The following is a 13,295-nucleotide window of genomic DNA, read 5'->3' on the forward strand; positions in this document are numbered from 1 at the left end:
ATTACTGCTTATTTCAATTCAAACTCAGATTTTCGTCCTGGCCACCTATCAAGGCTTCCTTTCGTTTCACTGGTCTCAAATGTATGCCAAATGCAATAGGAACAAATTGTATGTGCGCCTGAAATCATATTAGGTATGCAATGCGCAACATATTTCATCTTGCTATTTTTCCATTTTCCCATTTTATTCTCTCTCTCTCTCTCTCTCTCTCCTTCTCACTTTCAGCCTATCCCTCTCCTCTTACGCTCTTACTCTTCTTCTCTCTCACACACACTTTCTCTCTCTCTCTCATTTCTAATGTTTCTCTCCCTCGCCCTCTCTTTCTTTCTCACTCTCTCTTGCTCTACCTCTTTCTCTCACACACTCTCTGGCTCTCTCTCTCTCTCTTTCTTATTCAGCTTATTCTCCTTCTCTCTCACACACACAATTTCTGGCTCTCTCCCTCTCTCCCGCTCCCCCCCTCTCTCTCTCGTCTTTCTTTCTCACTCACTCTTTCTTGCTCTCCTTCTCTCTTTCACGTACACATTTTCTCTCTCTCTCTCCCTCTTTCTCTCTCTCTCACCTACAGGGTGGTCTTGTTCACACTGTTGCCAACTCGTTACTCATACTATGGCGTTCTCTTCCACTCAACCGCTATGATTTATTACTTCCTATTTGTATCTATTTGTCGTGTCTTCCTGGGTAGCGTAGTGGTCACGCTGCTCGACTGATAAACCGGAGGACGCGGGTTTAACCCTTGCTGTCGCGTCGTATGGAATTTTATCCTCTTTTCACAGAAAAATTTTACCACTTAAAAACAGAACTCTTAAGGTCCATGAACATCATTGAACCAGCACGGATACAGTCCGTTTCCGTGCTGAAAGTTCATAAGTTGTGTGCGGTCGTGCATTTGATCCAAAGTAAGTAGTATAAGTTGTGTGCGGTCGTGCATTTGATCCAAAGTAGTTAATATGGAACAACCTAGTCGTAAGTTCACGGAACATATCCGTGACAGATAAGTATGCTGTTGTCACTACCGTGCATTTGATCCAAGTCCCGAAAGCAAAGAGAGAAAGAAGACAAGATAGAAGAAAGAACTAATCTTCCTCCCCGGTCGGGAAGCGAACCCGCGACCTAGCGCTTACAAGGCAGACCCGCTACCACACAAACTAACTAGGCCAGTGGTTCTCAAACTCCCCCTCTCTCTCTCTCGTCTTTCTTTCTCACTCACTCTTTCTTGCTCTCCTTCTCTCTTTCACGTACACATTTTCTCTCACACACACTCTCTGGCTCTCTCTCTCTTTCTTACTCTCCTTCTCTCTCTCACACAATTTCTAGCTCTTTTTTAAAAATAATTCGGAATGATTCGGAAATGTTCATTAGCGTACGGTCCGTACGGCTTGTTCCAATACTTCCCATTAACATGCATATGGGAATGATTATTGTTGGAAATGATCCCATATATCTACTGTAGGCCGTTGTCCCTATAATTCTGGACCACCCTGTAGAGACATTAGTAAGACCCAACGTCGCGTCGTAAGTTTAAAAATACGCATCCCATGTAACCGTGGCCTAAGAGTATTTGTTTTTTGTTTGTGTTTTTCGTTTGTGTTTTTTCTTGTTTTATTTTCAGTTATTTACAGAGAGAGATAAGGGTAGGTATTAAGACTATTAGATGTTATTGAACACATTTAGCGGAAATATTATGTCTCTCCTATACATCTAGATGGCACAAAAACACGAAAAAATCGGATCAGTTAAGTTAAGCAACGTTCATCGTGGTAGGTACCTGGACGGATGGCCGTCCGGGGCAACATGTAGCGCTAGCTATTTTGGGAAGCACTTAGGCTGAAGTCCAATCGAAAAGGCCTGTTGGGAAAGCTTATCCAAAAGACTACCTCTTATTCATATAGGTAACCTGACAAAAGTAATGATATCCCCTCAAAAAACACGAATCATCGTGGTAGGTACCTGGACGGATGGCCGTCCGGGGCAACATGTAGCGCTAGCTATTTTGGGAAGCACTTAGGCTGAAGTCCAATCAAAAGGCCTGTTAGGAAAGCTTATCCAAAAGACTACCTCTTATTCATATAGGTAACCTGACAAAAAGTAATGATATCCCCTCAAAAAACACAAAAGAGAGAGAGAGAAAGCGCCAAGTTTAAGACCATCTTCTAATAGAGGAATGAAGACGCTCTAGTCGTCTTCATTATCATACGATGACTTGATGATACCCAGATGTTTGGCAATGGCCTTCACGTTACTTATTACTTCCTCTTGAACTAAGTTGAAACTCATAGCGAGCAATGCTATGCCGAATAATAAGTAGAGGGAGCATAGAGCGATCCGTAGCTCAGCTGTCTCTTCGGCTGTCTGGACGTCTGTTGACTTGGTAACTTGGACCTGGAAAATAAAGCGAGAAATATTTCCAACAAATATTCTTGACTTGACGGGCCTACCGCGCTCCTTTATTCCACACTTAAAGTTAGCTTAGAGAGTAACGCTTCTGCCTTGTATGCGCTAGCTTGCGGATCCGATTACCGCCCGGAGCGAACTTTATCCTGAACAAATAAGGTTCGTTCTCGGAACGGCTGGCTTTCTCCTATCCTGTCTTCCTTCTCTCTTCGCTTTCGGGACGATAAGACCTTAGCAGTTACAGTTCCCTCTATCAAACCTCTCTCTCTATCTATCTGTCTCTCTCTCCCCCCTCTCCTTCTCTTTCTCCCACCCTCTTTCTCTCTCTCCCTCCCTCTCTTTCTCTCTCTCTCTCAAAGTAAGAAGTGGGAAATACCGATTTGATCTCCAAATGACACGTTTCGTGAACTCATTTCGTTCGATCAGTGAATTATAGACCTCACTTTTTTAGATTCGTAGAAGCTTGACCTATCGCTTGGGGCATCAATTGCCCCAATACCTAAGCCTCACAGTGGGCTTGTGTGTATAGAGTAAAGCATAGACCTCGCTTGGTTCCATTACTTACCTTCTGTGCGGGTACAAAGTCGCCAAACCCGATGGTGGTGAGTGTGATGAAGCAGAAATACGCAGAGTCTGGGAATCCCCATGGTTCCCAATGGGAGAACAGGAATGCGCCGCCTATGATGTAGCTAATCACCAGGAATACACATAGCCAGATGGGGACGGGTTTGATCTGCTCGGCATTTCCCACACCCTTCGTGTCGTAGTACTCGGTGAAGAAGTCGAAATCCTGATAGGGAGGGAGAGTGAGTCATCAGTAGAAAATAGTCAAGCCTGTGTGCTGATTTGTATACCCACCAATAACGCCCGGACAGACCTTGGTCTTAAGCTCTTTCAGTTACACAAGTTCAGACTGTCTGAGGGCCTGTCTAGTGATGCGAGACAAGACGAGACATTTATCGTTTCATCTTGACATTTTAAAAAATTACGAAACGGGACAGGATCCCTCGGCTCAGCCACTAACTTCGAGCTTCTGTGTTACTCAACTTGCCAGATCAGACAGCCTACAATGAAACTGGAGGACCTTTTGCGAGGTTGTTTTTGTACCTTATGAGTTAATTAACTTACCTGTGGATAATAGTCAAACTCAATGGGTGGGGGAGGGTGGTCTTGTTCACACTGTTGCCAACTCGTTACTCATACTATGGCGTTCTCTTCCACTCAACCGCTATGATTTATTACTTCCTATTAGTATCTATTTGTCGTCTCTACCTGAGTAGCGTAGTGGTCACGCTACTCGACTGATAAACCGGAGGACGCGGGTTTAACCCTTGCTGTCGCGTCGTATGGAATTTTATCCTCTTTTCACTGAAAATTTCACCACTTAAAAATAGAATTCTTAAGGTCCATGAACATCATTGAACCAGCACGGATACAGTCCGTTTCCGTGGTGAAATTTCATAAGTTGTGTGCGGTCCTGCATTTGATCCAAAGTAGTATAAGTTGTGTGCGGTCGTGCATTTGATCCAAAGTAGTTAATATGGAACAAGCTAGCCGTAAGTTCACGGAACATATCCGTGACAGATAAGTATGCTGTTGTCACTACCGTGCATTTGATCCAAGTCCCGAAAGCGAAGAGAGAAAGAAGACAGGATAGTAGAAGGAACTAATCTTACTCCCCGGTCGGGAAGCGAACCCGCGACCTAGTGCTTACAAGGCAGACCCGCTACCACACAGACTAACTAGGCGAGTGGTTCTCAAACTTTTTTTGACCGCAGAGCTCCAAGCAACTGCTGTAAACTCTACGGAGCACCCCCCAACCCTTTAGGAATTTTTAAAAATAATTCGTAATGATTCGGAAATGTTCATTAGCGTACGGTCCGTACGGCTTGTTCCGGACAAAGTGGATTGGTATATTGGACTTGGGAGGAACTTATGGGTTTAAATTAAATAGTATAGTATGCGGATGGTAAATTACCAACTACCTAGTTGTTTTTCTTCTTCAGTGAATTATCAACCAAAGAACGCCTTAAAAACAAGGCTCTTACGGATCACACCAAAGGCCGGATAGGCTCCAAAATTTAATTAAAAAATTTCCTTTATGTGCTTGACATTTTTGACGAATTTTACACATAAAAACAGACAAACTATTTGATAGTTAGAGTGAAACAAATACAGAGACAAACTAAAGAAAAATCGTCAAACTTTAGAATTGAATTTTCATTTTCGTTTGTTCGCCTGGTAGATGAGTTCGAAGGAGACAGCTCTAAAGCCTGATTCACACTATAGTGCCAGTCAAGGTCCGGTCACGGTCCGGTATCGGTCCGATCAACGAAACAAATACAGAGACAAACTAAAGAAAAATCGTCAAACTATGGAATTGAATTTTCATTTTCGTTTGTTCGCCTGGTAGATGAGTTCGAAGGAGACAGCTCTAACTCTATAAGTCTAGAGAGTACTAGAGACATTTCACTCTACTGTAGCGTCTGCAGATATCAAGCTATATATATATTATATCAATTTTTTTATTAGACGAACTGCTCAACTATTGAGTTGCCAATTGACACAGAGTCAGACACAAATGTTATAAATTATAAATAATTAATTTGACGATGTGATTAGTACAAAAACTAAGGAGGAGATTAAAACCTAGTACAAAGGTCAATGGGCAACTTCTTTTTTTAATAATTTATGAGTAAAGATGGCGATGAATAATATTATGAAGAGTATCTTTCAAAACTGTGAGACAAAGCTTCTGTAGATGTTTCTTGTTCAGGTTGTGAGACTTGAAGAAGTTGACAAGAAAGGTAAACCAGACAGAAGTCACTCACCTTTCTGTCGTGTTCTAGCCCGATTATTGAGATATTGGGAAAATCCTACAATGCTGCAGTGAGCACCAAAGTTGTGATATAATAACACAAAGAAACTGCATTTACATAAGTCTAGAGACATTTCACTCTACTGTAGCGTCTGCAGATATCAAGCTATATATTATATATCAATTTTTTACTAGACGAACTGCTCAACTATTGAGTTGCCAATTGACACAGTTATACTAAGTCAGACACAAATGTTATAAATTACAAAGAATTAATTTGACGATGTGATTAGTACAAAAACTAAGGAGGAAGATTAAAACCTAGTACAAAGGTCAATGGGCAACTTCTTTTTTTTAACAATTTATGAGTAAAGATGGCGATGAATAATATGAAGAGTATCTTTCATAACTGTGAGACAAAGCTTCTGTAGATGTTTCTTGTTCAGGATGTGAGACTTGAAGAAGTTGACAAGAAAGGTAGGTAAACCAGACAGAAGTCACTCACCTTTCTGTCGTGTTCTAGCCCAATGTGATATAGGAGGTGACATATCCACCGCCAAATGTTGTCTAGATGGCGGCATACTCCGGCGGCCCATTTCAACATTATATCTGGTTGGCGGCATACTTCGCCGCCCCATATCATCATAGCGAGGCGGCATACTCCTGCGGATAGGGTTACCAGACAGGAAATTTCAAAAGAAGGACATTTGGCTAAAAAAAAGGCGGACATTTCATCCAAAAGGAGGACGCAGAAAATAATCAACACAAAAACCACCAGTATAATAAGTAACATGTTTTTTTTTTTTAATCTATGTACAGTGTATGTAGGTACCTACCACCTATTTATTACCTACTGAATGTACGTACATTGTACATGGACTGAATTGCACAAAAATTAAATTTATGCTTTTTAAAAGTCGAGTCCTGACGTCCTCTTCTCAACGGAAAACGATACATTACGTAAATTGGGTTTTTGAGGCTATATTTAAAAAGGGGGGTGGACGGAGGACAAACGTATAAAAAGGACATGTCCGCCGAAAAGCGGACGTCTGGTAAGTCTACCTGCGGTTCATATCATCATATCTAGGCGGCATACTACGCCGGCCCGTGTCTTCATATCTCGAAGGCGGCAAACGGCAAAACGTATAAAAAGGACATGTCCGCCGAAGCATTGTACATGGACTGAATTGCACAAAAATTAAATTTATGCTTTTTAAAAGTCGAGTCCTGACGTCCTCTTCTCAACGGAAAACGATAGATTACGTAAATTAGGTTTTTGAGGCTATATTTTAAAAAGGCGGACGGAGGACAAACGTATAAAAAGGACATGTCCGCCGAAAAGCGGACGTCTGGTAAGCCTACCTGCGGTTCATATCATCATATCTAGGCGGCATACTACGCCGGCCCGTGTCTTCATATCTCGAGGGCGGCAAACTGCGGCGCCCCATCTCATCGTGTCGGGACGGCAAGGTGCGTCCCATTTCAAGGTCATGCTCACGCTTACTACCCTCCGGTATGGCGGACTTACCACGGCGCATGCGGTTACGATACTGTTGCGCTTGTAGTGAGTTCACTGCGGCATAGAATAGAGATAGGAATAAGGAGCGCGGTAATGCTCCACCCCGCTAAGTCAAAAGAGTTTGACAGCGTAGAGATAGCGGAATAGTAACACATGAAAACGGAAGATAGCGATTTGATGTAGGAATCGACATGTGCTTACACACTTACTCAAATGATATTTCGGTTGCACGGTTGCTTAGCAAATCAACAGATGAAACCCTATATGATAATACGAGTATTTTCTACCATGTACTACCGTTTCAGATTTCAGGCTCCAGGCTCTTTTTCTAAGCAAACTCTACAGTTCACTAAACATTTAGAAAACAGGAGTGTACAGTGTAGACATCATTATCCTATGGAAATGTACCCTTAATTGGTGGTCGTGTTTGCCTCTCAGTGATGGACAATAGATATCAACTATGGAAATTCACCCTCAGTGGTTAATGTTAGAAACTTACCCCTCTGAGACTCATCCCTATCCAAGGCATACTTGTTATAGAGTACAGGAGGGGTGGTGGGGGGTAGACCATCGTCATCCAGGGGGTCCCGGTGTATCTGATTGGAGGGGGAGAGCGGGTAGTCCGCTGGAGGGGAAGATAGAAATGCTTTGAATAGATTTACTAAACCTTAAGTGATAGGAGTACAGGAGGGGTGGTGGGGGGTAGACCATCGTCATCCAGGGGGTCCCGGTGTATCTGATTGGAGGGGGAGAGCGGGTAGTCCGCTAGAGGGGAAGATACAAATGCTTTGAATAGATTTATTAAATCTTATGTGATTAAATGTGATATGTGCAGAATCAGCGCAGCGTATTCAAAGTTGCTTTGCATCGTTTCCTTGGTAAACCTGAACTGAGTTTTTCTTATGCTTTCAACACAAGAGGCACAAGTCGGGTAGTCCGCTGGAGGGGAAGATACAAATGGTTTGAATAGATTTATTAAACCTTATGTGATATGTGCAGAATCAGCGCAGCGTATTCAAAGTTGCTTTGCATCGTTTCCTTGGTAAACCTGAACTAAGTTTTTCTTATGCTTTCAAAACAAGAGGCACAACCGCACAAGTCAATTAGGTAGGTATACAAATATGAACAAACAGGAAAAATAATAGGGGGAAAATATTACGGATAGCTCCAGATTCTAATTCCCATATAAAACTCTGGGCTGTAATGACTCCATTCTCTAAATTCCAGCTCCTTCCTTTAATTCTACACTTGTTACCTTCTTTCTCATTCTATTTATAGAAACCGCTCTCGGCACAGAAATCTGCACTCTAACCCCCAAATTTCTCAAAATATTACGGATAGCTCCAGATTCTAATTCCCATATAAAACTCTGGGCTGTAATGACTCCATTCTCTAAATTCCAGCTCCTTCCTTGAATTCTACACTTGTTAACTTCTTTCTCATTCTCTTTATAGAAACCGCTCTCGGCACAGAACTCGCTCTCGGCACAGAAATCTGCACTCTAAACCTCAAATTTCTCGCTTAATTTTCTTTCTCAAACTCCAAGCTTACCTTCAACAGCTTAATGTTTTTACTCAAACTCCAAGCTTACCTTCAACAGCTTAATGTTTTTACTCAAACTCCAAGCTTACCTTCAACAGCTTAATGTTCTTACTCAAACTCCAAGCTTACCTTCAACAGTTCTGGCTCGGGATGGGGACCGATGATGTTTCTGTTTGTTATAATCACCTCGTACCCGGGGACTATCTGGTGCTCCACCACTGTAGCGTAAGTTCTGTGATCCCCCACTATACCTGAAAACAGGATGTCAGCTTTCTGTAGTTGTAGTGGCATTAATTCCTGAAGTATGCATTTTATTATTATATTACACTTTATTAGGATTTTACAATATTTACAAACAGGTACACAAAACAAAATAATAAGAACTTAACAAAAGAAAACGAAAATTGAATAAAGAAAGAAAAAAAAATATTGAAAAATCCCAACCCAGGGGCGGGATTAATTCCTAGGGCATTCTCTTCCACTCTGCATTTTCATGTGAAAAGGCACTTTCGTAGATTCGTATAAGCTTAACCCCTCTTTAGACCAGTTGCCCCTACAGCTAAGCTTCAGAGCAAATTTCTCGCTTAATGTTCTTACTCAAACTCCAAGCTTACCTTCAACAGTTCTGGCTCGGGATGGGGACCGATGATGTTTCTGTTTGTTATAATCACCTCGTGCCCGGGGACTATCTGGTGCTCCACCACTGTAGCGTAAGTTCTGTGATCCCCCACTATACCTGAAAACAGGATGCAGGATAAAATCCGCCCCGGGCGGGAATCGAACCCGAGGCCTAGCGCTTACAAGGCAGACGCACTACCAACCAAGCTAACTAGGCTGGTGTCAGCTTTCTGTAGTTGTAGTGGCATTAATTCCTGAAGTCTGCATTTTCATATTAAAAGGCACTTTCGTAGATACGTATAAGGTTAACCCCTCTTTAGACCAGTTGCTCCTACAGCACTGTAGCGTAAGTTCTGTGATCCCCCACTATACCTGAAAACAGGATGTCAGCTTTCTGTAGTTGTAGTGGCATTAATTCCTGAAGTGTGCATTTTCATATTAAAAGGCACTTTCGTAGATTCGTATAAGGTTAACCCCTCTTTAGGCCAGTTGCTCCTACACCTAAGCTTCAGAGTGGGCTTTTGGGTATGGAAAACCAAAAGTGAACCAGGATAACGTCAAGATGAGACTTAATGGTGTAGTTACCGCATTGGATTTCGGATCTGGAACTTGGTTGTTCGAGAAAAAGTCAAGACATAGAATTTATTGAGGTGTAAAGGGGAAATAAAGGGGTGGATACAATCATATTCCTTTTTACTTTCCTTATCCTATAGGTAAAACCAAAAGTGAACCAGGATAACGTCAAGATGAGACTTAATGGTGTAGTTACCGCATTGGATTTCGGATCTGGAACTTGGTTGTTCAAGAAAAAGTCAAGACATAGAATTTATTGAGGTGTAAAGGGGAAATGAAGGGGTGGATACAATCATATTCCTTTTTACTTTCCTTATCCTATAGGAAGGAAAGTAATGTAATAGGGTCAAATTTTCGATGGTCAGATTTTAGTGCCAAAACACGTTTTGAGGTCCCAAGAGCCTAAATCCAAAGTTTCAGCCATTGGTCCGTGTATGTGTCTGTGTGTCTGTCTGTAAACAAAATATCTCGAGAACGGTAAGAGCTAGAGACTTGAAATTTGGTGTGTATCTTTTAAATGTGACAAGGATGCGACACAAACTTTCTGTTAAGACCGGTGCAACGCTTGGCGGCATTTTACCACTTTTTCTCGGTTTTCGGTGTAATTTAACAATATCTCGGGAACGGTATTCAGTCCTATTCGGGCTTTTCAGTCCTATTCGGGCAGGATAAACAAGGTATATTCTATTCGTACCTATGTCTTTGTTCTCTAACTAGTACCTATGTCTTTGTTCTCTAACTAGTACCTATGTCTTTGTTCTCTAACTAGTACCTATGTGTTTGATATCTAACTAGTACCTATGTCTTTGTTTTCTAACTAGTACCTATGTGTTTGATATCTAACTAGTACCTATGTGTTTGTTCTCTAACTAGTACCTATGTCTTTGTTCTCTAACTAATACCTATGTGTTTGATATCTAACTAGTACCTATGTGTTTGTTCTCTAACTAGTACCTGGCGGACTTACCACGGCGCATGCGGTTACGATACTGTTGCGCTTGTAGTGAGTTCACTGCGGCATAGAATAGAGATAGAAATAAGGAGTGCGGTAATGCTTCACCCCGCTAAGTCAAAAGAGTTTGACAGCGTAGAGATAGAAGAATAGTAATACATGAAAACGGAAGATAGAGATTTGATGTAGGAATCGACATGTGCTTACACACTTACTCAAATGATATATCGGTTGTTTAGCAATTCAACAGATGAAACCCTATACATACGACAATACGAGTATTTTCTACCATGTACTACCGTTTCAGATTTCAGGCACCAGGCTCTTTTTCCTATATCGGTTGTTTAGCAATTCAACAGATGAAACCCTATACATACGACAATACGAGTATTTTCTACCATGTACTACCGTTTCAGATTTTAGGCTCCAGGCTCTTTTTCTAAGCAAACTCTACAGTTCACTAAACATTTAGAAAACAGGAGTGTACAGTGTTTAGGCTCCAGGCTCTTTTTGTACAGTGTTTAGGCTCCAGGCTCTTTTTCTAAGCAAACTCTACAGTTCACTAAACATTTAGAAAACAGGAGTGTACAGTGTAGACATCATTATCCTATGGAAATGTACCCTTGATTGGTGGTCGTGTTTGCCTCTCAGTGATGGACAATAGATATCAACTATGGAAATTCACCCTCAGTGGTTAATGTTAGAAACTTACCCCTCTGAGACTCATCCCTATCCAAGGCATACTTGTTATAGAGTACAGGAGGGTTTGTTCTCTAACTAGTACCTATGTGTTTGTTCTCTAACTAGTAGGTATGTCTTTGTTCTCTAACTAGTACCTATGTGTTTGTTCAGGACTTGGAGCAGTAGGTAAGTATGTAATATGTATGAAAGAAAATATTGTACGAGGTACCTACAAATTAAGTCTAGGTTCATAGTCTTGTGGGAGTAATGTTTTTCGCGTTTTTTGCCAAACATTTTGTTGTATCTCCGGTTTCGTTCGTTCGATTTCGACGATCTTGATGTCTAATGAAAGGCAACAAAACAGACAAGTTTTTCCTGATGAGAACCAGATTTCTATGGGGGAAAAGTTTCGAGTTATTCAAGCGGAAAGTTGGTCAAAAAATCTCAAAAACTGAAACTTTGGAGAGAATCACTCCTAAAAATAGGTAAGTTTGTATTTTTTTGCATATTATTATGTTTGTTCTAGATGTAAAATTTTGTGCAAATTTCAAAAATGAAAACCGTTTCTTTCTACGACAAGTAGAAAAAAAGTTATTCAACTTTTTCTGAGGGTGCCTCTCATTTTCCCCAAAACACACAAAATGGCGGTTATCTAGAGAACCGATCGAAACCGCTCATGCATATGGGAATGATTATTGTTGGAAATGATCCCATATATCTACTGTAGGCCGTTGTCCCTATAATTCTGGACCACCCTGTAGAGACATTAGTAAGACCCAACGTCGCGTCGTAAGTTTAAAAATACGCATCCCATGTAACCGTGGCCTAAGAGTATTTGTTTTTTGTTTGTGTTTTTCGTTTGTGTTTTTTCTTGTTTTATTTTCAGTTATTTACAGAGAGAGATAAGGGTAGGTATTAAGACTATTAGATGTTATTGAACACATTTAGCGGAAATATTATGTCTCTCCTATACATCTAGATGGCACAAAAACACGAAAAAATCGGATCAGTTAAGTTAAGCAACGTTCATCGTGGTAGGTACCTGGACGGATGGCCGTCCGGGGCAACATGTAGCGCTAGCTATTTTGGGAAGCACTTAGGCTGAAGTCCAATCAAAAGGCCTGTTAGGAAAGCTTATCCAAAAGACTACCTCTTATTCATATAGGTAACCTGACAAAAAGTAATGATATCCCCTCAAAAAACACAAAAGAGAGAGAGAGAAAGCGCCAAGTTTAAGACCATCTTCTAATAGAGGAATGAAGACGCTCTAGTCGTCTTCATTATCATACGATGACTTGATGATACCCAGATGTTTGGCAATGGCCTTCACGTTACTTATTACTTCCTCTTGAACTAAGTTGAAACTCATAGCGAGCAATGCTATGCCGAATAATAAGTAGAGGGAGCATAGAGCGATCCGTAGCTCAGCTGTCTCCTCGGCTGTCTGGACGTCTGTTGACTTGGTAACTTGGACCTGGAAAATAAAGCGAGAAATATTTCCAACAAATATTCTTGACTTGACGGGCCTACCGCGCTCCTTTATTCCACACTTAAAGTTAGCTTAAAGAGTAGCGCTTCTGCCTTGTATGCGCTAGCTTGCGGATCCGATTACAGCCCGGAGCGAACTTTATCCTGAACAAGGGAACGGCTGGCTTTCTCCTATCCTGTCCTCCTTCTCTCTTCTTTTTCGGGACGATAAGACCTTAGCAGTTACAGTTCCCTCTATCAAACCTCTCTCTCTATCTATCTGTCCCTCTCTCCTTCTCTCTCTCCCCCCTCTCTCTCTCAAAGTAAGAAGTGGGAAATACCGATTTGATCTCCAAATGACACGTTTCGTGAACTCATTTCGTTCGATCAGTGAATTATAGACCTCACTTTTTTAGATTCGTATAAGCTTGACCTATCGCTTGGGGCATCAATTGCCCCAACACCTAAGCCTCACAGTGGGCTTTTGTGTATAGAGTAAAGTATAGACCTCGCTTGGTTCCATTACTTACCTTCTGTGCGGGTACAAAGTCGCCAAACCCGATGGTGGTGAGTGTGATGAAGCAGAAATACGCAGAGTCTGGGAATCCCCATGGTTCCCAGTGGGAGAACAGGAATGCGCCGCCTATGATGTAGCTAATCACCAGGAATACGCATAGCCAGATGGGGACGGGTTTGATCTGCTCGGCATTTCCCACACCCTTCGTGTCGTA

The 13,295-nt window shown here is 41.6% G+C and overlaps 1 protein-coding gene across 1 annotated transcript in view; it reads right to left on the bottom strand.

Moving 5' to 3' along the window:
* Window positions 1–1,953: 1,953 nt before the first annotated feature.
* The window catches only part of LOC103506966, a 47,602-nt gene continuing 36,260 nt past the window's right edge, over window positions 1,954–13,295 (bottom strand). Inside the window, exons 9-16 of the mRNA XM_026821932.1 lie at window positions 8,888–9,009; window positions 7,401–7,496; window positions 7,231–7,356; window positions 6,575–6,785; window positions 5,718–5,875; window positions 3,523–3,563; window positions 2,960–3,184; window positions 1,954–2,382 (exon numbers count right to left, since the gene is read on the bottom strand). Of these exons, the coding sequence (XP_026677733.1) occupies window positions 2,176–2,382; window positions 2,960–3,184; window positions 3,523–3,563; window positions 5,718–5,875; window positions 6,575–6,785; window positions 7,231–7,356; window positions 7,401–7,496; window positions 8,888–9,009 (1,186 nt within the window). The 3' untranslated portion in view covers window positions 1,954–2,175. The remainder of the gene's footprint in view (window positions 2,383–2,959; window positions 3,185–3,522; window positions 3,564–5,717; window positions 5,876–6,574; window positions 6,786–7,230; window positions 7,357–7,400; window positions 7,497–8,887; window positions 9,010–13,295) is intronic.

The sequence above is a fragment of the Diaphorina citri genome, unplaced genomic scaffold (assembly GCF_000475195.1).
Source record: "Diaphorina citri unplaced genomic scaffold, Diaci psyllid genome assembly version 1.1 scaffold277, whole genome shotgun sequence".
Classification (NCBI taxonomy): Eukaryota; Metazoa; Arthropoda; class Insecta; order Hemiptera; family Psyllidae; genus Diaphorina; species Diaphorina citri.